The 26,932-nt window shown below is 41.3% G+C and overlaps 1 protein-coding gene, 1 long non-coding RNA gene and 1 other non-coding gene across 6 annotated transcripts in view; 1 reads left to right on the top strand and 2 right to left on the bottom strand.

Moving 5' to 3' along the window:
* Positions 1 to 1,009: 1,009 nt before the first annotated feature.
* LOC133506096 (uncharacterized) lies at positions 1,010 to 2,589 on the top strand. The gene is made up of 3 exons (XR_009796399.1): positions 1,010 to 1,108; positions 1,745 to 1,934; positions 2,496 to 2,589. It is a non-coding gene; the product is annotated as an uncharacterized LOC133506096 (long non-coding RNA).
* A 5,349-nt stretch (positions 2,590 to 7,938) lies between these two features.
* ctnna2 (catenin (cadherin-associated protein), alpha 2) overlaps positions 7,939 to 26,932 on the bottom strand; it is a 385,655-nt gene continuing 366,661 nt past the window's right edge. For all 4 annotated transcript variants that reach the window (XM_061830846.1, XM_061830847.1, XM_061830848.1 and 1 more), the window contains 2 exons: positions 17,666 to 17,800; positions 7,939 to 8,932 (listed from right to left, as the gene is read on the bottom strand). In XM_061830846.1, coding sequence (XP_061686830.1) covers positions 8,645 to 8,932; positions 17,666 to 17,800 — 423 coding nt within the window. In that variant the 3' untranslated portion in view covers positions 7,939 to 8,644. The remainder of the gene's footprint in view (positions 8,933 to 17,665; positions 17,801 to 26,932) is intronic.
* On the bottom strand, positions 13,923 to 13,995 carry trnai-gau (transfer RNA isoleucine (anticodon GAU)). The gene has a single exon. It is a non-coding gene; the product is annotated as a tRNA-Ile (tRNA).

The following is a 26,932-nucleotide window of genomic DNA, read 5'->3' as shown; positions in this document are numbered from 1 at the left end:
CTTAGCGGAGAGCAGGGCTCGGGCTTCCTACGGTCACAGTAACAAAAAACTACAAGGTGCACTTTGGAGCAACTTCCTGGAGGGATGAAACACAGGCCAAGGGATAAGTCCTTAAATTTGGGGGGCGTTTCTTTCAGCAGGTTACACACAAGGCCTTTTTGCTAAAGAAAATAAGCTGTCCTTCATGAAATTAATAATGTACTACAACAACCTTAGAACTTCTTAACAACTCTAGAAAATATTTCAGAGGAGTTTTCATTTTCTAAAGTCGGAAATATAAAATGTGTTTTCTTTTCACACAAATTAGGAATAAAAGTAAAAAGCACTAAAACATTGAATCAAATTGTGTGATTATCTGCTCCCGTTGGTGTGGAATGAGGTAGGTGGAACAGTTAGGTGGCTACAGGAGGAGCATCTGAAGGGGTGGCCTTGAGTATCAATGTAGAGGTGGTCAGACAAGTATGGAGAGGCAAGATGGATGGCCTTAAATATGTGTAGGAGAATTTTAGCTGAACCCTAAATTTGAGTGGGAGCCAATGAAGTAGCTGCTAGATAAGGCTGCTGTGACGGAAAGAGGGCGTTTTGGAGATGATTCTGTTTGTGCAGCTGTGTTCTGGACCAATTGAACCTTATGGAGGTACTTGTGAGAAAGCCCAAAGAGGTGAGAGGTAGGATAGTGAAGACTGGAGGTGACAAGGTGTGGACAAGGATAGAAGGGGTGGCCGGGGGTGAGGAAGGTGCAGAGTCGGTTGACATTACATAGGTGCAGGTAAGGTGACAGGATTACGTTATTGATATGTGATTGAAATGAGGATGACACCCAGACTCTCAACCTGGGGGAAAGGGTAAACTAAGGAGTGATCAAATGGGAAGGAGAAACTGTCAACTTTGGATCATGATGAAAATTGAAAAGGAAGATGAATGTGTGTCTTTGATGAAAGTTGATCAAAGTTGAAAGTATGGTCTTTGAAGTACGAATGGAACCAGTAGTGTGATGCTGATGGATGAGTGTTTATTAAGGAGGATGGTGTTTGAAATTGAGTCAAAGGCCGCACTCGAACAAAATATCAGAATGGAAAGTGAACCGTGATCAGCGAGGAGATCAGTGGTGAGTTCTATTAGAGCTGTAAAATGTGTTAAAATTGACAAAAACTAGACTGGAAAGGCTTGTATGTGTACCAACCTCCATCGACTTGCGGTCAGGGTCCCCAAATTGTGGGCATTTGCGAGTTTGGACCCTACGCGTGTTCACGAGTCGAGGAAGATTTGACCAATGATTAGAAAAAGTTAACAACAAATGGATTTATCACAAAGGAATGTCCAATTCAGACGTCCGGTTCTTAGCTAGGTATCTGCCGCACACGAGACATGTGTCGTCTGGCAGGAGAGCCAAAGAAGAAGACAAGAGCTGCCCGGTAAGACAATGTATGGGTCCATAGTAAAAGTGGCTGACCTCCCCCCATCCCGCAGTCTAGTCCTCGGCCGGGATGCTAACTTTCTGCTCCTTATCTGGTGTCGTTCGTCTCCACGGCAACGCCTGGGAGAGGAGGTTTCCGCAAGCCGGTTTTCTGCGTACGAAGATCAAGGACAACCACCGGCTCCACAACACATCCTTGTCTGATTAGCAAATGGGCAACACTTTATCTGTTGATCAAATGTATAAGGTCATATTTAAGCAAATAATGAAACTGCAATAAAAGTAAAATAGTCTTCAGAATGTTTTTTTTTCCTTAATTGTGCTCAGAAAACTCTTGTGCAGTCAAGAAAATGGTAACTGCAATTCATTCTTTGGACCCTGATGGAGATAGTCGACCAGCTCGTCTGGAATGAACATTGGCGAAGTTGCATTGGTGAGAGGCCTGAGCAGCTTTTCCCACCGTAGGTCAAGTGGTTACTCTTTTGCCGTGACCATTTATCAACTGAAGTGAGGATTTGTAAGTACTATGCTCACAGCGGTCTCTGTGTTTTTTTTTTATCTTGTGCTTGTATTGCAAGTAAAGCAGCACATTTTGATTTTTGAGATCAGTGCTCACCCAGGCAACATCAGGCCTGCAATGAATTAACATTGAACTGAAATTTAAGTGCGGATAGTTGAATTGACTGTGTGAGTAACAAAACCAGTCCATATGCTGTTGAAATTGTGTGTTATTTTGTGCTACTAAAATTATTATTCTTGCATTTCAATTTACTGTTTGTGTCTTTTACTATTGAAAAATCTTATAATGCATACTACTTACAGGATATTGTGCTTTTCATGACACTCCGACACTTTACAACACCGTAAACGGAAATAAGGGTTACAAGCTAATTTCATTAATCTTAGTGGTATTTAAAAAGCAATATATCTTTTCATTTCCTTCTTATCTATGTCAAGGTTATAGGATTCCTTTTTTTGTTGAATCTGATGGGTGTTATATAACATACACATGTATATGTTGTACTGTAGATAATTTTTCTTAATATGATGTACAGTACTATATTGTCTGTTCAAACAGAGGCTGCCTGTGCTGTTTTGATAAACCACATAGACTGTAAAAGCGATGACAGATTCCACAGAATCTGATATAAAGAGGAGGCTGGTGAAATGGGTAAATGATACTGGACAATTGTGATAATACTGTAGCACATATTTCTGTCTTGTATGGTATCTCGCAGATGTGCATGCTGTTGTTGATGTATTGGTGGCACCCGCCATTCCAAAATCACCAACACAATTACACTGGGACCCATAGTAAATTTATCTTATGAGCGATGATAACTGTTAGTTAAGGCACAATAAAGTATTTTGAATTCAACAGAGTAACACACAGCAGAGTTAAAAAGTAATCATAATGTGCACAAAAAGAAACTTGTTAAACAGGATAATGTGCTTGTTTTAGATGTTGGCTGTTTTGCGGTGATTGGGGACGAGTTATTCCCACAGTTGGTGAGCAGTTCTCATTTGATTCATTTATAGAATCGATCATTGTAAATCTTAGATTGTTTTTGTTAAGAGGATCAACAGTGTTACACTCCAAGGGAAATCTGAAAGGTCGTAACCATGCAGGAGAAAGCAATGCCTGAAACATACTTACTCCATCGAGGAGAAGAAAGGAGCAGTTTGTGAGGCAGATTTTATTTTTTTCACATCACTACTCAGTAATGTACACATGAAAATCTGACTGTTTTGTTTATTTTTCTTACTGAAAACAACATATGTTCAATGAGAAAAGATTGTAATACTGCAGTTGAATGCTATTTTACGTCAGAATCAGACTCAGCTTTAATGACCAAGTATGTAACAACACACAAGGAATTTGTAATTGGGAGTCAAGGCTGGTTTGGTATGACATTCATGTTGAGTAGTGAGAAGAAGAACAAATAAACTAACAAGAACAATGAACAATAGACATTCAATTTATAGGAAACTATATTCAGTCACAGTTGTGCAGAGATGCAGAATCTTCTAGTATTTAGAACGGTTAAACGTGCGTCAATGCCCCACATTATGTTAAGATTATACAGAGGGGACTTACCTGTTCACAGTTCACCGTTTTAGACCAGTGGATGACAATTTTGCAAAGTAACTAATACTATAGTGTTAATACTAATATTTGGTCACCTGCCAATCGCAGGGTGCATAAACAACCTTTCACATTCCCACCTAGGGGGAATTTAGAGTCTTCAATTAACCTACCATGCTTGTTTTTAGAATGTGGGAGGAAAACTCATGCAGGCACAGAGAGAAGATGCAAAGACCACACAGACCAGGCCAGGATTTGAACCCCAGTCCTTAGAACTGTGAGACAGAGGTGCTAACCAGTTGTCCACCATCCTGCCATAGCAATCACATCTGTACACAAACTGTCACGAGCATGGGACAAGGGGTTGGACCCAAATGTAGGACTTGGAAACAAGGACATGGTTTAAGGAGACGTTTAATACAGGCATAGGTAAGCAGTCCAAACAGGAAAAAACAGAAAAAACATGCAGCAAAAAGCCATCCATCCAGACATCCATCCATTTCCTGAGCCGCTTATCCTCACGAGAGTCATGGGTGTGCTGGAGCCAACCCGGAAGTCATCAGGCAGGAGGAAGGGTACACCCTGAACTGGTTGCCAGCCAATCGCAGGGCACAAGGAGACAGACAACCGTTGTACTCACAACCACACCCAGGGGCAATTTAGAGTCTCCAATGAATGCATGTTTTAAGAATGAGGGAGCAAACACATGCAAACTGTACACAACCGGGGTCAGGATATGAACACCTGTCCTCAGAACTGTGGGGCCAATGCTCTACAGCTATACCACCGTGCCTCCTGGCAAAAAGGCAAGGTCCAAAAAACAAGAAACGAGGTCAGACACCTACAAGGAAAAAACATGACACTTGTCAAAAACAAGACTAAACTTGACTATGGTGGCACAGGAACGCTGGGATGTGATAACGAGGCAATTATATTAACAAGAAGCCCGTGTACCCACGACAACTCAGACCCAAGAACTGGCAACCGAACACACGACACATGAGGCTTAAATATATGTCATAATTATCATCAATGAGGTGCATTTGACGAGCTGCTGCAAGGACCAGCTGCGTGCAAGGCAGTTGCATGACCACACCCCTGGCATAAACACAGCCATGTTATGTTGATTCATGTGCAAATGTTTCACTAAACGTCACTTTGTACACTTGAATAAATATTCACAACGGCTGGCAAGGGAGGCCGAGATGCCGTTGCAAGACGTAATCCCATTAAAGGACATCAAGGTGCTATGTCAGTCTTTTTGTTGAAATATCACACTTGCACAGGTTATATCCCCAAAATCAAACATACTTGATTTTTCATATTGGCATCGTAGGGCTATCGCATGACCAAATCGTTGATCGTGATTGCAAAAGCAACATGCCAGTAGTGCGGCTAAAGTCTTGTAGACGGATCCATCATAATCACAAGAGAGTTTGGGCTATGAGTTTGTAGTTGGCTAATTCTTTACAAGGCAGTTGTTAGAATTTAAAATTGAGCTTTTTTTTTGGCCCTTCCTTCAGGGTATAGCACACTAATCCAGTCATGAAACATCCAGTATCTGGTGCCTGGAAGAACCTCTGCCCAAGCCCAAGGTCGATACTGAACAGGCTCTCTCAACAATTTGGGGCTCCATCTTCCTCAAGCTGAGGCCAGGGTAGGCTCTCAAGAGTACATACCCTGGCAGGTATATCCCTAAATTATTCAAAACTGATGTGATGAATATGTGGAATTGTTTCAAAGGGGCTGAATAAAGTTTGTAAATTATTATATTACATGCAACCAAGAAGTTCAGAAGAGAAAAGATGTTTTTTTTTTTTTCTTTCCCCGATGCAGTCTGCCATGTTTCACTTATAGAACACATACAGTATGTATACACACAGGGATTGTTCCTTTTCCAGGTACAGTGTCACAGGAAGGAATTAATCCCTTCATTAACTGGACTGTGTAACAATGTGTCCCTTGCGGCCCTGTTCCCTAAATATGGAGTACTTTGTTGTGCACGGCTGCCTGATGGATGTAGTGTTTAATAGCCATTACCAGCACAGTGAGGACCCAAAACAGGAGCTGTATTCATTTCTAGGGACTGACGCAATGAATTTTGTGAAACACGATATATCATCCTTGATACTTCTGATTTCATATCAGGGTGGTGTGAAGCAAAGACTGTAAGGTGCAAGAGCATGTCTCCGAGGGATGCACGAGAAAATGGATGTATCACATTCTATTTAACGGAACTAATTCACAGTGACATTAAGTTACAGACAGGTCTCAAACAGATTCATTCCAGGCTTGCACTTATTTTGGAGAGCTGCTGGTGGTGTACATTCTCGGATTTCTTGCTTTGCTGACTTGGCGGTGTTTGCAGCCATTCAGCCCTTCTGTTCTTAGCCTCCATCCCTTAACAACCCAACAGACTTAAGAGGGATTGACAAGGACTTCATTGGTCAAAATGAGATTATGGGCCTTGACATAGTCAGCAGTTGACGTTGAGACCGTGACACCAATGAGCCCTATCTTACACTGTTCATTATACGGATGGTGGTGTTACAGACAGTGGTGTGATGAAAGTAAGACTGCATAGCATGACGGCGGACTAGGAGGCTACTCAAGAGCATGCTGTGGAGGAAAAAAGTGAAAGGGAAAAAAAAAGTGATTGAACATTAGAATTTTCTGAAAAGAGTTCATAATTACAGAATCAACATGTAAATCATGTAAATTGTTGTAGATTTAAAGGCAATTGGCAAAATGATATGATGGGACTCAGACCAGCAACAAGCCTTTTGTGTTTTAAGTTTAAAGATGATCGTTTTAAAGCAACATTTCAACCAAGCAGTCTTGTTCACTTGAATTCCCCACTGCATGGTTGAGTAAATCCTGATCAGGCTGAGCTACGTAAAGTGTGTGTGACATGATAGCAGTAAGATGGCATGTAACTGTTTTTAATGAGTTAACAGGTATCCCCTGATCTTTAAATGTCTTAAATTAGATTTTCCACCATTAAGGCCTTAATGATTCCTTAAAATGACATATGATCCTTTCATCCACCATTCAAAAGTCAAGTTACAACAGACTCAATTAACACCACTGCTTTATCTGCCTTGCTCTGTCAAGTACTGCACGAATATGTAACTACAGTTTTTGCCGTAGTCGTCATCGACATGACGGATTTTCATACATCCATCAATTTTCTGAGCCGCTTATCCTCATAAGGGTCATAGGAGTGCTGGAACCTATCACAGCTGCTATCAGGCAGGAGGCGGGGTACACCCTGAAGTGGTTGCCAGCCAATTGCAGGGCACACAGGGACAGACAAGAGTCGCACTCACAATCTCACTTAGGGGGAATTTAGAGTCTCCAATTAATCTACTTTTTTGGGATGTCCGAGGAAACCAGAGTGCCCGGAGAAAACCCACAAAGGTATGGGTGGAACATGTAAACTCTACACAAGGGAGGCTGGGATTTGAACCCCAGTCCACAAAAGTGTGATGCCAGCATACAAACCTGTTTCATCATTGTAACGACTTAATGGATTTTATTTTGTTAATATGTATCCGTAATACACAATAAAGCCAGTTGAAAATGTACAGAAAACCAAGAAGCTATAACATGGGGAAGAGAAATAAGGAAGTGAAATACTCAAGCGAATCAGTGACCTCTCTCACTGGACCTCATTTATGGAATATTCTTGAGCAAAAATGTGTTGTTTGACTGAACAACAATCCTCTTCTATGAACAAAAGTAGGAAAAGTCTTACACAAATTCTTCCCGTATTCCTAACAGGGACAAGCGGGATAGAAAACAAATCGCTAGCTGGGATACCCAAACCACTTGGAAAAACACAAAATGTGATGCATGTAGCGTTGGTGTATTTTGATGCAAACATTTGCGATGCTCACGTTCCTCGTAACATATCAATTTGACTTTAACTCCATTTGTAATTTTGCTGTAAAACAATGGATCCCAAAATGAGTGTTACATAACATTTCAGGGACAGAGAAAAGTTCAGATTACATTATGCTACTTTCGGTATTTCTTCAGCCTATCTTTACTGTTGTTAATTAATGTGGAAAAAAAAAGATAGTTTGAAGTAGATAACAGCAAAAAACCCACTCACAATACTCTTGAGTTTTACCTTTTAACCTCAGCATTAGTTCATACCACTGAGGCCGATTTGTGTTGAACATTTGAGTCTCTTGATTTAATAGCAACTGGTGCTTTCATTTTTGTTGATGATTGGTTTTGCAAAATAAAAACCAAACCCAAAATAACTGCAGACATTGAATTATTTTATGACAGGAAACTACCCATTTCCAGTGAAGTGTGAGACGCAGAAACAAACAGTATGCCGTGTGATGCAGATTGGAAGTGTTAGGTCCTGCAAATTCAACAAATAAATAAACATGAAGCTTTGAAGACCAAGTTTAGGGTTTTATTAGAGATAAAGGGAGCGTATGCACGGATGTTTGGAGTAAACCACAACTAGTCAAATCACTCAGTTTAATATGTATATGCTACACAACTTTCAATCAAGGTTATCATAGTTAGTCATGTCATCATTAAATATCTTTTTAAAAAAAGGCAACACAATTGGATAACGTGCTTTGGATTAAACACTGTATAAGGAATAAGGGAATTACTTGGATGCGGACATTTCTGGGTATCTTAAACAAGTTATTATTCCTACTACTACTGGTTACATTTCAAGTTGAAAAAAAACAAGAAAAAAATATAGGTACACCGACCCCAAGAGTCTCTTCTCTAACTCACGATCCGAGATTTCCGTTCAGACATTTCAAATGTTTATATAAGCAGTCAGTCGGCACCGTGTTAATAACAGGACTACAATATCAACTGCCATAATTTTTAAAAACGCCTTCTTGATATGTATTCTTAATACGTTCCATACTTTTATCACAGTTATGCTACAATCAGATCGATAAATAGTGTTGCGTGTGTGTGTGTGTGTGTGTGTGTGTGTGTGCTAGCTGCTTGGAGACCCACAGTCTTCACAGGAGCCCAAGTGTGGCAGTTGAATATGTTCTGTCATTCTCCTGAGGTGTAAAACAGTACACGCGCAGGGGAAACAAGAGAGCTAACATAATCAAAATCTTTTCATAGGTGTTTTTTGTCTTCTCTTTTTAGAATGAGTCCATGGCCTTGAATTCGCTGAGGGCTTGGACAGGGGAGATGTGTTTCTTCTGAGAGCCACGTCGCACGCGAGTCTGGCACTCTTCCGGCTTCTCCCTTTTCACTAGCGGCTTTTTCTCCGGAGCCTTCATGCGCCAAGACACCACGGGTGAGTTGACGGCAGCTGTCCCGTACACCTTCTGGTACTTGGTGGAGGCCACGTATGAGGCTTTGACCGTCAGCACCACGGCATTCATGAGGTTCTTGGCAGCCTGGATGAGGGAGGTGGCGCTATCCAGCTGCGAGAGAAAAACATTTAAAGTCAATTCCAATGAGTCAGTTCTTTGGCACATTGGCTCGTTTTGCGCATGAGGAAGCATTAGCGCGCCTAGGTGGGAGATCTTCCCCGCAACTGTCAATTAGGTGGGATAAAACCGAGTGCTCGTTATTTGACGTCTTCCTTTTGAGGCTGCTAATGAGCGGAGGCAGGGTCAGGTGTGCTGTTTCCGCCTGTTTTGTTTGGCTGACATTTAAGGGTCGCTGGCCAGTGGGCCTCCTCGGACCACATGCAGAGACAAGTCAACTGTTTAGCTTTAATGAGTGTGGATTCCAGTCAACTACCATGAAAAGGTTCAAATCTCAGCAGGACCCGCACATCCCACATGAGATAAACATGTATACGAAAGTCCAAAGAAATAATCACCAGGGTGCAGGGAAACCCAAAGATCAACAGATGAGGGTCTCTTCATCTAATTAGACAAAAAAAAAAATAAATTAAACAAAGTTGTGCTGTAAAAAGCGTAACAATAAAAGAGTGGGGATTTCACTGGGTTACAAAAAAAGAAATGTAGACACACACACACACGCACACACACATCCATCCATCCATCATTCCATCCATTTTCTTTCCCGCTTATCCTAACAACGGTCGTGGGGAGCGCTGGAGCCTATCCCATCTCTCAACGGCCAGGAGGCGGGGTACACCCTGAACTGGTTGCCAGCCAATCACAGGGCACATGGAGATAGACAACAGTCTCACTCACAATCACACCTAGGGCAATTTAGAGTGTCCAATTAATGTTGCATGCTTTTGGGATGTGGGTGGAAACCAGAATGCCTGGAGAAAACCCATGCAGGCACATAGAGAACATGGAAACTCCACACAGGCGGGGCCAGGATTTGAAACTCGCTATATATATTATGCTATGGATTTTTTATGAAATTTGATTTTCTTCCAAAATCAAATATATATATTTTTAATTTCACTACTACTACTTTTTAAGAAAAAAAATCATGTTCAAACAGTTTATTAGTAAAATGTTTAAAACTGGTGACACTGCAGCGCAACTGGCTAGAGCATTGAGCTCACAGTTCTGAGGACTGGGGTTCAATCCCGCCCCCGCCTGTGTGGAGTTTGCAAGTTTTCCCCCCATGCATGTGTGGGTTTTCTCCAGGCACTGGGTTTCCTACCACATCCCAAAACATGCACTGATTGGACACTCTAAATTGTCTCTAGGTGTGATTGTGAGTGCGACTGTCTGTCACCATGTTCCCTGCGATTGGCTGGCAACATCTTCAGGGTGTACACCACCTGCCCAGTGATAGCTGGGATAGGCTACAACACTCCCTCAATCCTTGTGAGGATAAGTGGCTCAAAAATGGATGGATGGATGTTCCAAACTTCACTTTTTGCCAATCGAATAGTCAAAGGTGATGAAAGTAAGGCCCTGTATATCGAATGTTACGTGTGGCCCTTCTTACAAGTTAGGACTCAGTTCCCTTACATGTATGCCCTGAATTTGAGAATGCCTGATATGAAGAAAAAATACCTGTACATGTCAACAAAAACAAACAAAGAAATGTGTCCAAATGGGTCAAAAAGTTGTCCTGATTCAGCAAAACTAGTGTGATTCACCACATCAAAACTGTCCCACACCACCTGAAAAGTCTTCTACAATAAATTTGTTCTGATGAGTGTTTTGATGTACAGCGGCAAGACAAGCAAGCATGAATCACCACTTTATTCATTTATTATTTTAGTCTGCCCAACTTAGTGACATCATTGAAATATTTAGTGAATCATTCTGACTTGTGACAATGACAATAGTTTTCATCATGTTGGCAACATCCTTATTTCCTGCATGTTGGAGAGATGAAGGGTATTTACCCTCATTATGAATCATTTGCTGTCTGTTCTCAAAATGACAGCACACTTTAAAATTTGAGACAGTTTCTGCACACTTTTTGGTTTTGTTCAAGAAGATAAAGTACAGTATATTTTAATGATCACTGAAGACTAATTACAAATATTTAATGTGTTTATTTCCCAACCACAACAACATTCAATATATCATATCCAACCCAAGTTTTTTTAAACAATACAATTTAATGTTGTGTTTCAATACAATAAATTAGTAAGAACACAATTAAGATTAGCATTATTGGTGTGGCCGTTAACAAACGTTCCAGTTTCTGAAAAGGATGCATTGGAAAATTAGCTAGCTTTGTGTTATTATATGCTTGTAAATTATTAAATAACAACAATGATTTGGAATACAATATTTATTAGTTAATATAAAAAAGAAGAAAACAACAAATTAAATGAACAGATTTTTCATCTTTTTAATTTATTTTTTTATAACACTAGAAATTTAAGGATGTTAGTTTTTTGTTTTTCATACATTTTTAATTGATTTAATTGTTAAGAAAATGATAAATTGTGAGATGATGAAACAAAAAGTGGTAAGAATGAAAGAACTAAGAATGATAAAGTAAGAAAATCAGTGAATTATTTTTCCTGAAAAAGTTTGAGTAAAGTGCCTAGTGCAGTTAGAATGCTCTTTTCATAGAGCGCAACATTAAATACTGATACATATATAGGTTTCTAAAGATGTAGGCATATTTAGAGCCTGATCCAGCAGCCTGTGTTGGTAGAAGACCATAGTGCATTGTATGTTTCGAGACCATCTAAATATGCCTATACGCCATTTAAGAGCACTTTCTCACTATGCGTGTTTAGAACATCATTCTTCTTATTGGCTTGATGATTAACAGTGGTTAAGTTTTTATTCAGTATTATTTTGGGAATCGTGTATGTAAATATTGCGATTGGCAGGCAACCGTTTCAGCGTGTAGCCCGCCATCTGCCTGAAGATAGCTGGGATAGGATCCAGCACTCCTGCGACCCTCGTGAGGATAACCGGCACAGAAAATGGGTGTTTGGATGGATGAAGCGTGTTGCATGATTATGGAAGCCAGCAAATACTCCAAGCAGTAATTGCCCTTGGTAATGACAAGTATATTTTATAATTTTATGGCTTACTAAAAGGTATTCATCTCAAAATCATTTTAAATGGTATTTCGAGGTCTACTGTCATGAAATGCATGATTTTTAGTGTTTTTAATTTAAAAAAAAAGGCAGCCAGAATGCAGCCATCTGTTTTTGCACTACACAACATGTTGTTGACATATATGGCTTTTTGTAACTCCCGCCATAAAAATCCTCTTGAGGGATTTGTTTTGGAGAAGAAGCAGGAAGTGACGTTGTCAGCAGACGCCCACTCAGGTGAGTTCGTGTGTTTCTACTAATTTAACCTGCTGGAAGGTAGCTCTTTGTTCCTTCGTGTTATCCAAAATGCTGGCTCGTTGTATTGCTGGATATTGCTCGAAAACACAAAAGACACGGTTTGTCGTGAAAATGGATTGCACAGGTGGAAAGCACAAGAGCTTCGTGGGTTCCAAATGACAGGTAGGTGCATGTAGAGCTATTTAAAAAAATAATAGTTTGGGGTAATCCTTCGCTCATAACATAACAAAAGATCCACGTACGTAAGTCAGGGGTGCTAAATGTGTCAATGTGTGTGTCGGATGACTTCCGCGTCGGCTCGCCAGCGAAGGATTCTGAGATTAACTGCTAGGCTTGATTTTTAATATTGTGTCTGAAAAGCAGGTGCAAACTCTAGAGCTCTGTATAACCAAGACAAAGAGATGCAAATGAGACAGGAAGCGATTTTTTTGCTTTCATAAATGTTTTTGGATGCCAGAAACGAAAATTATTTTGACACGTCCTTTCAGCAATGAAATGTTGATGTTTCTGATTGGCCTATTGCTGCGTTCACGCCTGACGTTAATTGGACCAATCATGCGAGGTGATCACACATAAGGTCATTGCCGTTCACGTGAATAGGTGGGAAGTACAGTATGTTAGACGTGATGCGAGTGGAGCAGACACACGAATATTCATTTCCTTTCACCATTTGCTTGCAAGATTTGCCATTGATAATGGTGAGGACAGAGTCAGCCTGGGGGAGAGGGCATGCCACAGGGCACCGTGGTCGCTCAAAGCGCTTTGCTGGTTCCCGCCAGTTGCAGGCCAGCGCAGCTGGAAATTGAGTAAGCTAAAGGGGAAAAACGAACCAGCCAGTGCCTATGTAGAGGAAAATGTTAATTCATAAAATGGGTTGATTGTTCTGATATACTGTATTCAAAGTCGGAAGTGGACATAAGTTTAGATTTCTACATACATCTACAAGGGTAAAAGGAAAATAAGAATCCAATGGGGGCGCTCAAAGCACACTGCCCACAGGTACAAGTGCAAGACTGAGGTTGGAGGAGCAATAAAAGAGGCGCAAATTAGGTGAATAGATGTTCAGGACAATCTAACTAGTTCAATGCACACTGGGACATGAGACTAAATGAATTCTCGCATCAGGTGTGAGTGCAGATAAGGACTGACTTGGAGCCAGTCACAAGAAGGAGTCATGCCATATTGCCTATGACAGATGCCTTTGAACTCTACATTTCCATCCATCTGGGTCATTTTGATAACAGTGACAATTGGTGTTGGCCTCTCCCAGTACGGGAATTGAGTGATTTTCTGCCACTCATTAATGTGTTTGTTTGTCTCTCCTGCAAACACTGCCATTTCCATAAATTCAAACCTCGTTTTGTGCTTGGGGGAATCTGCCAAGTTTTGTAAGGTGAAAATCATAAAGTGTACACTACGTGCAAACCCCTCTTTTGAACATGGTGGTCTTCGCCACTTTTACACCTGTTGCCAATATTGAGAGAGAGAACATGCATTTTAGCACTTGCTAGTCTGGATTTTAGTAGCTCAAGCCAAACATCATTAAAATGCAGCGTTTGGTGATATAAAAGTAAGTAAGTAAGTTTCTTTCGGCTTGTCCCTTTCGGGGTCGCCACAGCGTGTCATCTCAGATGAACGCACATATGTTTGCCACAATTTTTATGCTGGATGCCCTTCCTGACGCAACCCTTCTCAGGGAGTGGAGGCCCCAGTGGGATACGAACCCACAACCCCTGGTTTATCAAACCAGTGCTCTAACCACTGAGCTACGGGGCCTCCGTTTGGTGATATGAGTTGATTCAATTTCTAGTTGTTCAAGTAATAAATAGTTTACATCAGGAGTGCTCAATGCAGCCCTATGGGGGCACAAACCAGTGCAATCTGTAGGCCGGTCCCAAGCCCGGATAAATGCAGAGGGTTGCGTCAGGAAGGGCATCCGGCGTAAAAACTGTGCCAAACAAATATGAGCGTTCATCTAAAGAATCCCATACCGGATCGGTCGTGGCACAGAGCCTACAACTGAGTGTAGGGACTTTGAATGTTGGGACTATGACAGGAAAAGCTCAGGAGTTGGTTGACATGATGATTAGGAGAAAGGTTGATATTCTGTGCATCCAAGAGACCAGGAGGAAAGGTAGTAAGGCTAGAAGTTTAGGAGAGGGGTTTAAATTATTCTACCATGGAGTAGATGGGAAGAGAAATGGAGTAGGGGTTATTTTAAAGGAAGAGCTGTCTAAGAATGTCTTGGAGGTGAAAAGAGTATCAGATCGAGTGATGAGACTAAAATTTGAAATTGAGGGTGTTATGTATAAAGTGGTTAGCGGCTATGCCCCACAGGGAGGCTGTGACCTAGAGTTGAAAGAGAAATTCTGGAAGGAACTAGATGAAGTAGTTCTGAGCATCCCAGACAGCGAGAGAGTTGTGATTGGTGCAGATTGTAACGGACATATTGGTAAAGGAAACAGGGCGATGAAGAAGTGATGGGTAAGTACGGCATCCAGGAAAGGAACTATGAAGGGCAGATGGTGGTGGACTTTGCAAAAAGGATGGAGATGGCTGTAGTGAACACTTATTTCCAAAAGAGGGAGGAACATATAGTGACCTACAAGAGCGGAGGTAGAACCACGCAGGTAGATTATATTTTGTGCAGACGATGTAATCTGAAGGAGGTTACTGACTGTAAAGTAGTGGTAGGGGAGAGTGTAGCTCGACAGCATAGGATGGTAGTATGTAGGATGATTCTGGTGGTGGATAGGAAGATTAAGAAGACAAAGGTAGCGCAGAGAACCATGTGGTGGAAGCTGAGAAAGGAAGAATGTTGTGCGTCCTTCCGGAAAGAGGTGAGACAGGCTCTCGCTGGACAACCGAAGCTCCCGGAAGACTGGATGACGACAGCCAAGGTGATCAGAGAGACAGGCAGGAGAGTACTTGGTGTGTCATATGGTAGGAAAGGGGAGAAGGAGACTTGGTGGTGGAACCCCAAAATACAGGAAGTCATACAAGGAAAGAGATTAGCGAAGAAGAAGTGGGATACTGAGAGGACTGAGGACAGGCGAAAGAAGTACATCGAGATGCGACGTAGGGCAAAGGTAGAGGTGGCAAAGGCTAAACAAGAGGCATATGAAGACATGTACACCAGGTTGGACACGAAAGAAGGAGAAAAGGATCTCTACAGGTTGGCCAGACAGAGGGATAGAGATGGGAAGGATCTGCAGAAGGTTAGGGTGATTAAGGATAGAGATGGAAATGTGTTGACTGGTGCCGGTAGTGTGCTAAATAGATGGAAAGAATATTTTGAGAAGTTGATGAATGAAGAAAATGAGAGAGAAGGAAGAGTTGAAGAGGCAAGAGTGAAGGACCAGGAAGTGGAAATGATTACTAAGGGGGAAGTCAGAAAGGCACTACAAAGGATGAAAAATGGAAAGGCATACCGGTAGAGGTATGGAAGCAATTTGGAGAGATGGCTGTGGAGTTTTTGACCAACTTATTCAACAGAATACTAGCGGGCGAAAAGATGCCTGAAGAATGGAGGAAAAGTGTTCTAGTTCCCATTTTTAAGAACAAAGGGGATGTTCAGAGCTGTGGGAACTATAGAGGAATAAAGTTGATGAGCCACACAATGAAGTTATGGGAAAGAGTAGTGGAGGCTAGACTCAGGACAGAAGTAAGTATCTGCGAGGAACAGTATGGTTTCATGCCTAGAAAGAGTACCACAGATGCATTATTTGCCTTGAGGATGCTCGTGGAAAAGTACAGAGAAGGTCAAAAGGAGCTACATTGTGTCTTTGTGGATCTAGAGAAAGCCTATGACAGAGTACCAAGAGAGGAACTGTGGTACTACATGCGTAAGTCTGGTGTGGCAGAGAAGTATGTTAAAATAGTACAGGACATGTATGATGGCAGCAGAACAATGGTGAGGTGTGCCTTAGGTGTGAGAGAGGAATTTAAGGTGGAGGTGGGACTGCATCAGGGATCAGCTCTGAGCCCCTTCCTGTTTGCAGTGGTAATGGATAGGCTGACAGATGAGGTTAGACTGGAATCCCCTGGGACCATGATGTTTGCAGATGATATTGTGATATGCAGTGAAAGCAGGGAGCATGCAGAGGAACAATTAGAAAGATGGAGACATGCACTGGAAAGGAGAGGAATGAAGATTAGCCAAAGTAAAACAGAATATATGTGCGTGAATGAGAAGAGTGGAGGGGGAAGAGTGAGGCTACAGGGAGAAGAGATAGCGAGGGTAGACGACTTCAAATACTTGGGGTCAACAATACAGAGCAATGGAGAGTGTGGTCAGGAAGTGAAGAAACGGGCCCAAGCAGGTTGGAACAGTTGGCGGAAGGTGTCTGGTGTGTTATGTGACAGAAGAGTGTCTGCTCGGATGAAGGGCAAAGTTTACAAAACAGTGGTGAGGCCGGCCATGATGTACGGATTAGAGACGGTGGCACTGAAGAAACAACAGGAAGCTGAACTGGAGGTGGCAGAAATGAAGATGTTGAGGTTCTCGCTCGGAGTGACCAGGTTGGATAGGATTAGAAATGAGCTCATTAGAGGGACAGCCAAAGCTGGATGTTTTGGAGACAAGATTCGAGAGAGCAGACTTCGATGGTTTGGACATGTTCAGAGGCGAGAGAGTGAGTATATTGGTAGAAGGATGCTGAGGATGGAGCTCCCAGGAAAAAGAGCGAGAGGAAGACCAAAGAGAAGGTTTATGGATGTGGTGAGGGAAGACATGAGGGCAGTTGGGGTTAGAGAGGAAGATGCAGGAGATAGGCTAAGATGGCAAAAGATGACACGCTGTGGCGACCCCTAACGGAACAAGCCGAAAGGAAAAGAAGACATCAGGAGTGCTCAATGTGTAAATCGGGATTGACCAGTCAATCGCCGAGGCAGTTTTGGTCGAAGGCGTGACGGCGTGCCAAAAAAAAAAAAAAAAAGATCTATCAGCCGATCATCCATCTCGTTGCTTGATTCAGGTGCATAATACATCAATCGCATGCAGAAAAAGGCACATTCTAGCAAGCTGGTCTCCTATTGACCGTCTCTCTTTTGCTTTCTCCACGACAATCACAGCGATGCTCACGTGGAACCCAACCCCCCGCCTCCCTCAGTAGGTCGCGAGAGGCTGGGTGCTTGAAAAATAGATCTTGGGGTAAACAAGTCTGGGCACCTCTGGTTTACATGTTAAAAAAACTGGCTAATTGAACACTTAAGTTAAACAATGCTAACAGGGTTCATGAGACTTAAAACGTCCCCCACACATTTGATCGACTGTGATTCGATGAAACTGGCTCAGAAACAACTGCATACTATTCATTTGCAAGAACTTTAGTCCTTTATTGTGACCTTGAACTGAATGTAGTGGGAGGGCTGCAGCACAGCGTATATAACATTGCTTAAGTGTACTGATGGCCCAAAGGTGGCAGTGAGAAGTGGTCATACTTACCCCAGACACAATGAGCTCCCCGCCCAAGTTCTGCACTTCAGCTTTCACTTTGCTGCAGATATTGAGCTGATGACAGTACAGTGCAATTCTCTGTAGATAGGCAAGGAGATCTTGTTTGCAGGCTGAGTCGGGACACTGGATAGCAAAAAGAAAGAAAAAAACAATAGTCACGAGGTGCTAGTGGTTTGTTACACAGGAGAGGTGTGTGGGATGAGATGCTTTCCATCAAGGGCAAATTCTTCTCTGACTTTTGTGTACCACAGTGTTGACATCGTGTTTAGGTAGTGTAAACAACATGGTTGAGATTGATGCTACTAAAACATCATATTGCCCACTTAAAGCCTAGTACATGTTAAATGTTCAACAGGATAGAGTCCTTCTGCCACTGTTCAGTCACTCTGTCAATGAACATTAAAATTAACATTATCAAAAAAATAACTGCTGAGATTACCTGTCCGCCAAAGTGACCAGTTGGGATTTAATGTCTGTTTTAAGGTTGAGAATTGTTTTCCTCCATTGGTCATCAGATAAAATCTCGTCCGGCAAGTGTCAGATGCTCGGGGTGTGATGTGAGCAGGTGTGTTATGATGGCAAAGCAAGCAAATCGTCTTGGCACAACTCTCACACATCTTCCTGCGCATTGATCGAATCAAATATTTCTTTGCAGATGTAGTGGTTGACACACATTGAAGGGAAACACTTTTGTGACAAAATGTATTTTTTCTGACACCTGTCATGGAACTTTTCTGACAATTCGTAGTCATGCATCCATTTCTCAGCCGCTTAACCTCACAAGGGTCGTGGAACAATTCATAGTCAATCTACAAATGATAGTTACTACTGCTGGTGTTTTTTAAATTCTCAGATGTGTATTGATATATAGTTTTCTACAGAGAATGCTGATGACTATTCCTGCTGCTGTTGACATTAGCTTCATTATACTTTATACTACCCTACTTACAAAAAGTTTGGGCTTTTTGGTAAATTTCAGGTTGAACCTAGCGTGGTATCTTTGCTGCTCGGCTCTTTCCCCGAGAACGGCAAGTTGGGAAAAATGTCCTGGAACATTGAGGAGATGGACATGTTCATTCAGTGGTCTACAGATGTGGTGGTAATTAGGTTAAACTGTTAACTGTGCATTTTAGGTTCATCTTGAAATTTCACTCAAAAGTCCATTATCCTTGACTTTTTGCAAGTAGGTTATAGTAAATATCCGTATATTCATGTGCAGTGCGTGATTCACAGCCTCAGGTATATATTTATTGTTTAGGACCAGTTGACACATATACTGATTTTTGACTAATAATCTTATTCTTGTGTGTTCACTCCGCTGTAAAACAGCACATTCGCTACTGTGGTACCAAAAAAAGGCATATTCTTCTTTATTCTATTTCATAAAATGTTGACCTTGTTACAGGAGAACCTTGACCTTGCTGTGCACCTGGTCATGAGCTTAAAAGTTGTCCACGTGACGCTTTCATCAATAAAAAGCTAAAAGGCTAAAGAACGTGTCAATATTTTCACATGTGATTTAAAAGCAATCATATCTTGCCTTACTTGTAAAGGGAACAGATTTATAGATGTGCTTTAAATTTTAAAATGAGGTTAAATATTTACATGCAATATATGTTTTTTATGTATTGGGCAGATGGCTAATCTGTATGCATGTCAAAAATGATTAAGGCCAGAATACATTAAACACAAATTGGATAATTGGCAAAGTAATCCATACATATTATAACTTAACATTTTAAAGAGTTTTTTTTTTCAGGAAAAACAAGTTTAATCGTGTCCAATTGAATGCGGCAAACTGTTCAGACAAAAACAGCAGGGTTCTATCATTTTGCTAATGATAACTCGGCAGTACCACACCGAGGGAAGTCAAAATGATGTTGATGTCGGGCAGTTTGCTTTTGCAGCGGCGTCATGAAGGACAGTTTAGGAGGAAATTGGAGTTCTGCTGCAGCGAGACAAAGAATCATAAAATACTGATTCTTGCTGATTCTGATGAATGACAGTCTGCACCTACAAGGCCCGGTAGCGATAATACCGGTGGTATATCTCACTACACAAGTCCTGTGACTATGAATAAAGATTAGGCAGCAACTGGTGCAACAGCTGGCCGCCGGTTTCCATAGCATCAATGTGTCTACACTTCAGCTTTAAAAAGTAAATAGTTTTTGGCACATTTAATGAACATCTAAGCGGCACATATTTGCTTCCTCTTTTTATCACCTTACAATGTTTTAGCATATGTTTTTTTGCGGAGGTTGATAAATACAAACTAGGCAAGTATTCAGCAAACCTCCAACAAACGTCCGTTTTATTGGGAATGATCTGCAAAGCCATACTGTTACAATCCGCCTCTTTATGTTTGTGCAAGTGGACCGTAACAATGAAAAGTAGATTTTTTTTTTTTTTTATCTATAGGCAGAATTATTTTGTTACAGATAAAATTTAAAGATCTCTTAGTCCTTTGTCCAGAACCTTTTATATAATTTGAGTGCAATCTTGCTAACTCATTTGATGGAGGTTAGTTTAAAAGTACTGTACATTTTGAACAACAAAGAATCTGAAAATAACCCCACCAGGTCTTCAGCTTTTACACAGTTGGCACATATTGCTTTATGTCTATTCTGGAATCTTTCCCGAGTCTTGGCCAACAAAGCCCCTGGTGAGTTTTGAACTGCATTAGCTACTCCATCACTGTGAGCATAACTGGGAAACAAGAGCCTACTTTAAGACATTAATATTAAAGGGTCCTAACTAGAGCATTCAGAAGCACCGTGTGGGGAAAGGCACATCTCATTTTCTTAGCTTGTGGGCTCGGCCAGTCAGTGAAGCAAAACATCTCGCTGTGATATGAGTACACCCCCACCAGTACAGTTTCCTGCCCACTCACTTTGAGCATAATTGAATGAACATGTTTGAATCCTTCATTCAAAGTGTACTATATGATGAAAAAAAAAATAACCTACAAGTGTCATTTGAAGCAACGGTTTATGTTTGCAGCAAAGATTACTTTGAGAGCAGTCAAGCAAGGAGCTGCCACGAACTTCCTGCAAGTGTCTGAATGTAGCCTGGAGTGTAGCTGAATCTCATAGTCAGTGAGGCACAAGGAAGCAACTCCTTGGGCGTGATCACTGCTAACTGCACTTAACACTGCTGGCACATGAACACTTCAACACATACACATTGCTGCCTCGGGCCTGTTTGATGCACACATGACACAATTGTTCCTCTTTGTACCGTTGACTTACAGTCCATTTCTACCACAGGCTGCCTGTTGAAATAAACACGATGGCTCATTGACTGACAAGGCACTCTTTGTTAGTGTTGATATGCTATTTTCTCATCAGACAAATCCTCTCTGAATGTTTTAGAATTACTGGGTTTGTTTTTAGTCTCGAGGTGTCACTTATGTTCTTTTGTAATTATATTTTTGTGTAATATAATGAACCTAAAACTGCAAATGTGTTCACATTGGATAATTCAAGAATATGGTGTGAACTCTGGTGTCCAAATGACTGAATCTTCCATGTGTCCTTCCTCTTCTTTTCCATTGTCCAACCATCCATCCATTTTCTGAGCTGCCTATCTTCACGAGGGTCGTGGGAGTGTTGGAGCCTATCCCAGCTATCATTGGGCAGGAAGCGGGGTACACCCTGAAGTGGTTGCAGGGCACACTTTTCCATTGTAATTATAATAGGGTATAATTAGGGTTAAATACGCAATATGACATTAGTCTTGTATTTCTATTTCAAGTAAAAAAAGCAGCAACACAAAATCACCATAGCTGTGAAAGACAAATTGAGTATATTTGAAATGAAAGCATTGTGACAGATCCCAGTCGTGGATGTTACACACAGTCTCAAAATATGCCTTCCAGCTGACTGGACCACTGGATTGATGTTAAACTGTCATCTCCTTTCGTTAACAAAGCAAGATGGTTTTGAATTTGGACATCTTGTATCTGACACTAAAATACTGTACGGCTGTTAAGTTGTCGTGAAAAATACAAAAAAAAAAAAAGGTTGTAGTGGAGGTCCATGTAAGATTTTGATTTGAGTAACGAAGCAGACATGCATTTATTTTTGTCCTTTCTTGCCACGTATCCTGATCTGCTGCAGTGACAAATTTAGGGATGGCCATGTTGCTCAACCAATGAATGACTGGCAGTGGTATACTTTACCCATATAGTATAGTGTTGATACAGTGACCGGTACAAGAAGTATTTAGTATCTAGGCTACATGGGGAGTAGAGTTATTGACTTGGACTTTCTCGAGTTGATCAGAGTCCCTGTTTTGATGACCTGTGACTTGACAAAAACTAAAAGACTTGATTTGAGAATAAAAAACTTGGTTGGGACTTGACTTGATACATGATGACTTGAGTTTATTGTTGTTCATGTTATATGTTCTGTAACATCTCAAATTAAATGGTTACAATATGCAAGTGCATGCTGCAAGTGAACAGTTTCATGATTTAAGGATTAACTTGACAATCAGTCAAACCCCTCCCTCATCACTGTAATACAGATTTAAGATGACACGTTGCATCCCAGCAAAGTTCGGTCATCTTCCCACAGAAAAGCGAGACTCCGATGCGAAATAGATTACTAGCCTGCAACGTGTAGCAGCCTTCAGTTTATGAAATTTGAATGAAGATAAAAAGTGTCGATTCAAAAATCAGATTTATAATTTTAGAGTTTAAAATTATGCTGAACTGGAAGTGATGCAGGCATTGCTCTGATCTTTCACTTCCATCATAAATAATTACATTTTCATTTATCCCGTACATGCTACACCACAAAGAAGCACACCCTGTCATTTCAGAGCAGTGACACAATTGCTGGAGAGAAAGTGCCAAAACTCATTCAATAGCTTGCTCAAATTATCTTGGTTCCAAGTTCAGGGTTGCTGGCATTCAGTCATGACTCTAAACTGACACGGAAACATGATTTGAAATAGTTCAAATTTGAGAAAATGCAGTGGTAGTGGTTTTAAATCATGGCAGATTTCAGTTTAAAATACTACTTACATGGAAAAAATCACCTCACTTAAAGCCAAAATCCACAATTTTTTTGTTGTCGTAAAAAATAAACATTTTTGCCGAAGCCATTATAAGGGTAGATGACAAAATGCTGATTAAGCCTATCATTTCCTATATCATCTTCATATGTAGTGAAGGTGGGTGACACGGTGGTGCAGCTGGAAAGCATTGGCCTCACAGTTCAATCCTGGTCCCGCCTGTGTGGAGTTTGCATCTTCTCCCCATGCCTGCGAGGGTTTTCTCCGGGCACTCCGGTTTCCTCCCATGTCCCAAAAACATGCAACATTAATTCGACACTCTAAATTGACCCTAGGTGTGATTGTGAGCGCAACTGTTGTCTGTCTCCATGTGCCCTGCGATTGGCTGGCAACCAGTTCAGGGTGTACCCTGCCTCCTGCTCGTTGACAGCTGGGATAGGCTTCAGCACTCCCAGGACCCTTGTGAGGATAAGTGTCATAGAAAATGGACGAAAGGATATTTAATGAATGTATGATTCATTTCCATATTTGCCCAGTTGGCACAGCACCAAAATGACGTAGAAGGATAAGGCGTCAAAAAAGCTTTTGCCGTTCAATGGGTGGAGCATAGTTATAAAATGTTCCAGTAGCATAAAATAGTTATACAATAAAATAGTTCTGTGTAACTGAAAACAATAAAAATTGCTCAAAATGAACATCTACCTCTTTTCAAAGACTCGTTGGCTGCCAGCAGTGGTGTGGGTGGACCCAGCACTCCTCTCATCCTTACTTATCTGTTTGTATTGCTTTTGTTGATCAGATTTTTCTTAAATGTGTGTTAACTTATGTTAACTTGCTAGTGACATGGCGATGTAGTTTGTAAAAATTGTTATCCACTTGAATATAACGATGAGCGTGGTAGCACTGCTCTAGCCTACTGCTGCAAATCCCTGAATCTCCCTATGGACATCAATCGCAGGGGACATACAGTGGCGGGTCTTATCTTTTTGTGCACGTCGGCAACTGAAAGATGCTCCCAAACTGTTTGTTGGTGAACGTTATTTTGCTCCCTGTATCTAAAATCCAAAAACTATCTTTTTGTGCACTGTGCACTGAAAGGTCTGAGTATTCCGTGCTTTCATCCATTATGAAGGTGTGCCAAGGTGGAACTTTAACATTACTAATTGATTAATTGATCTTTACATTGACTGATTGAATTAAATAATTCAAAGGCATAACTTTTGCTACGTCAGCTTTCTGCTATACTCCGGTATTTTGCCATGTGATTGTGAATTTGTTAAACTGACAGTAATGATGCATTATTTGTTGAAGGGTAGCAGAACATTGTTGATGAGAATTTCAACTTGTTCGGGTTTTATTTGTTTACCAGTGCTAGCTTGTTCCTTTTTTCTTTGTCTATGGTGCTCTCCCCCAAGGAAATACTGATCCTGATTTCCAGTTTACGTCTTTGTATAATTATAATTGCTTGCAAATGAGTTGTGCGGAATGTGATGCTTGAGGGAATCTAGCTTCCATTCTATGCACACGTTTCCTTCCGTAAACTTGCTTTCGACTTTGACTTTGCAACACATTTTTCAGACCAGACATTTCTCGCTCAAAAAAGAGAAAACCTCGTCCTGTTTCACCGTGTTTTCATCTGTTTGCACATACTCTGACATTCATTGCATCTTAAAATAAGAGCATTTCTTTGTTTTACTTTCAACACGAGGGTAAACACACGCAGCGTGCCTCACTCATCTTCGCTCCATGATGCGCAGATCGCTTTGCTAACTCAACTCATCGGTGGTAAGCGGTGCATAAGAATGCTGTCATTGTAAACATCAGTTGACGGGCTGCGTAAGTATGGATGCAGCAAGTTACTCCTCACTCATTGAATCACATTGTAAAATGGCACAAACTGAATAGTTGTATGTTGTATCGTACTTTCAATTTGGGTTGTATTTTGATTTTTTTGTGGGCAACACAGAATGTCTGCGCAGAGACCACATCACCAGTGTGCAATTGCGCACGTATCCAGCTTAGAGGGAACATTGCTTGGTACAGCCTACGAGTTACAAACCCCTTTTTTGTAATGGTGACTTCCAGCAGTAGGGGACGCCAAAAATCACTGATAATAGCTTTATATAAATTAAGTTAAAAATAGTACATGGTCTAAATTGGCTTTTAAAATAGGGTAGGTTTAAGTTAAAACCTTAAATAGTATAAATACAATCTGTTTAAAGAAATGGAGTAAAGTATAGCAATGAGGAAAAAATATCATTTTAAAAACTAAGCACCATTTTTCCCAGTTGCTGTGCCAGCATTAAAGGACCACTGTCATGAAATGGATGATTTTTAGTATGTTCTTAATGAAAGAATGGCAGCCAATATGGGCCCATGCGTTTTTTCACCACAAAACATGATTTTACATTTACAGCTTTTTGTAACTCCTGCCATGAAAATCCTCTTGAGGGATTTGTTTTCGAGAAGAAGCAGGAAGTGATGTAAAGGACAGAAGCGCCCCCAAGTGGACTCATTTGTTTCCATTAGTTTTCCGGGAAGGTAGCTTATTGTTCCATCATGTTAGCCAAAATGCCGGCTCGTTGCATTGCTGGACATTGCTTGAACACTCGGGAGATTGCATTTACCCTTCATAGGTTTGCAAGAGACCCGGTTCGTCGTGAAAAATTGATTGCACGGGTGCAGAGGACGGAGGCTTCGTGGGTTCCAAATGCCATGTAGGTGTGTATACAGCTACTAAAAAAATAATAGTTCGGGGCGGACCACGTAATTGGTCTCTCATAATATAACTAAAGATCTGTGTACGAAATATGTCGATGTGCACGTCGGACGGCGTTGGGCTGCTGGGTCGCTTCGGCTCGCAGACTGCGACGGCTCTGAAGAACCCAGAACAATGCTTCACTCAGCCGCGTGCGCGCAACAAAATGCCCCGGCTCGACGGTGTTATTCATCGCATACTGCGGCGTTTATGAACAACCCCCTAAAGCAGCACAGCTCGGCTCCATCATAAGCCACCACGGCGCCGAAAATGAGCCATACCGGGTGAGGCACCGCCGCTTCGGCGGAGATTGCGCATCGGGCTTGCGGACGTCAGCAGATTTGAAGAACGCAGCCGAAAAAGCCTCACTCAGCCGTGTGCGGCGACAACGCAGTAAAGTGCCCCAGCTCAATGGTGTTGTTCATCCCGTACTGCGGCTATGAACAACCCCCTAAAGCAGCACGACGCGGCTCCGTGGTAAGCCACCTCAGCGCCACACAATGAGCCACACTGGCCGGCTGTGATGCGATGGCTTAACTCCGCCGTGGAAATGAATTGGACAGGGAGGAGGTTTGGCCCTGATCGCATATCATCTGAATATGTCACGATACAATAGTGTAATATTGCCCCAGTAACTTCACTCGGTTGAGTGGTGTTCTCCTTTTCGAAAAGAGCTTCCGTGTCAGAAGGGGCGTGTTCGTCTCCCATAGTTGGGTGCTCCGCGTGTTTTCATTGGCAAATGTCCGGGTGACGTCATGGACAGAGGATGCAGCCAATATGGCAACCACTTGGATGTCGTACAATGACACTTATGAAACTATGTACAATTGTGCAAGGATGACGCGCTCTCCGCTCACATTTTTTTTCATATAGACATTGAAGTGAATAATGTTATATGTATTTTTCATTACAATATCTATTTTAGAATGTTTATAGGGATGACACTTGACCTTTAAGTGCCTCACTTGGTCAACCATGGTGGATTCATTATGAGGCCACATTGTGCTTGGCTCACAGAAATCAATAAATATATTATATATTTTGCCTGTGAAACAACTTGTAAAAAGGAAAACAATTCAGATCTCATGCGAGCAGAGGTTGCAATCTTGTATTTTTATAAGGATGAACTTTTTGAAAAGCTGACATTTTTGGGAGTCAGAATCAAATTTTGATCAAAATTCTGATATCAAGATTTTATTGTAGATAATCATTAAAGTCCTTTTATGACGTGGTGTTGAATGAAAGAACCTAATGTATGTCTGTTAGGGTACACACAAATACTTAAAAGTTGCTATCATATGATTACAAAGATTGCTGTTTAAATCCAGTCACCTCTCCGCAAAAATAAACAGTAATTCAGCCTGATTCAGAAAAAGCTGCTCTCGTTGAATGAAATGCCATATGGAAAACAGAGTGAAAATCAGCGGAAAATGAAGCATTTCAAAGGTAGAATTGGTTGAGGTGCCTCTGGAGTTTTT

The sequence above is a fragment of the Syngnathoides biaculeatus genome, chromosome 9 (assembly GCF_019802595.1).
Source record: "Syngnathoides biaculeatus isolate LvHL_M chromosome 9, ASM1980259v1, whole genome shotgun sequence".
NCBI classification, from domain to species: Eukaryota; Metazoa; Chordata; class Actinopteri; order Syngnathiformes; family Syngnathidae; genus Syngnathoides; species Syngnathoides biaculeatus.
The sequence above is the reverse complement of the archived record's forward strand: the minus strand, read 5'-3'. Positions and strand labels throughout refer to the sequence as shown.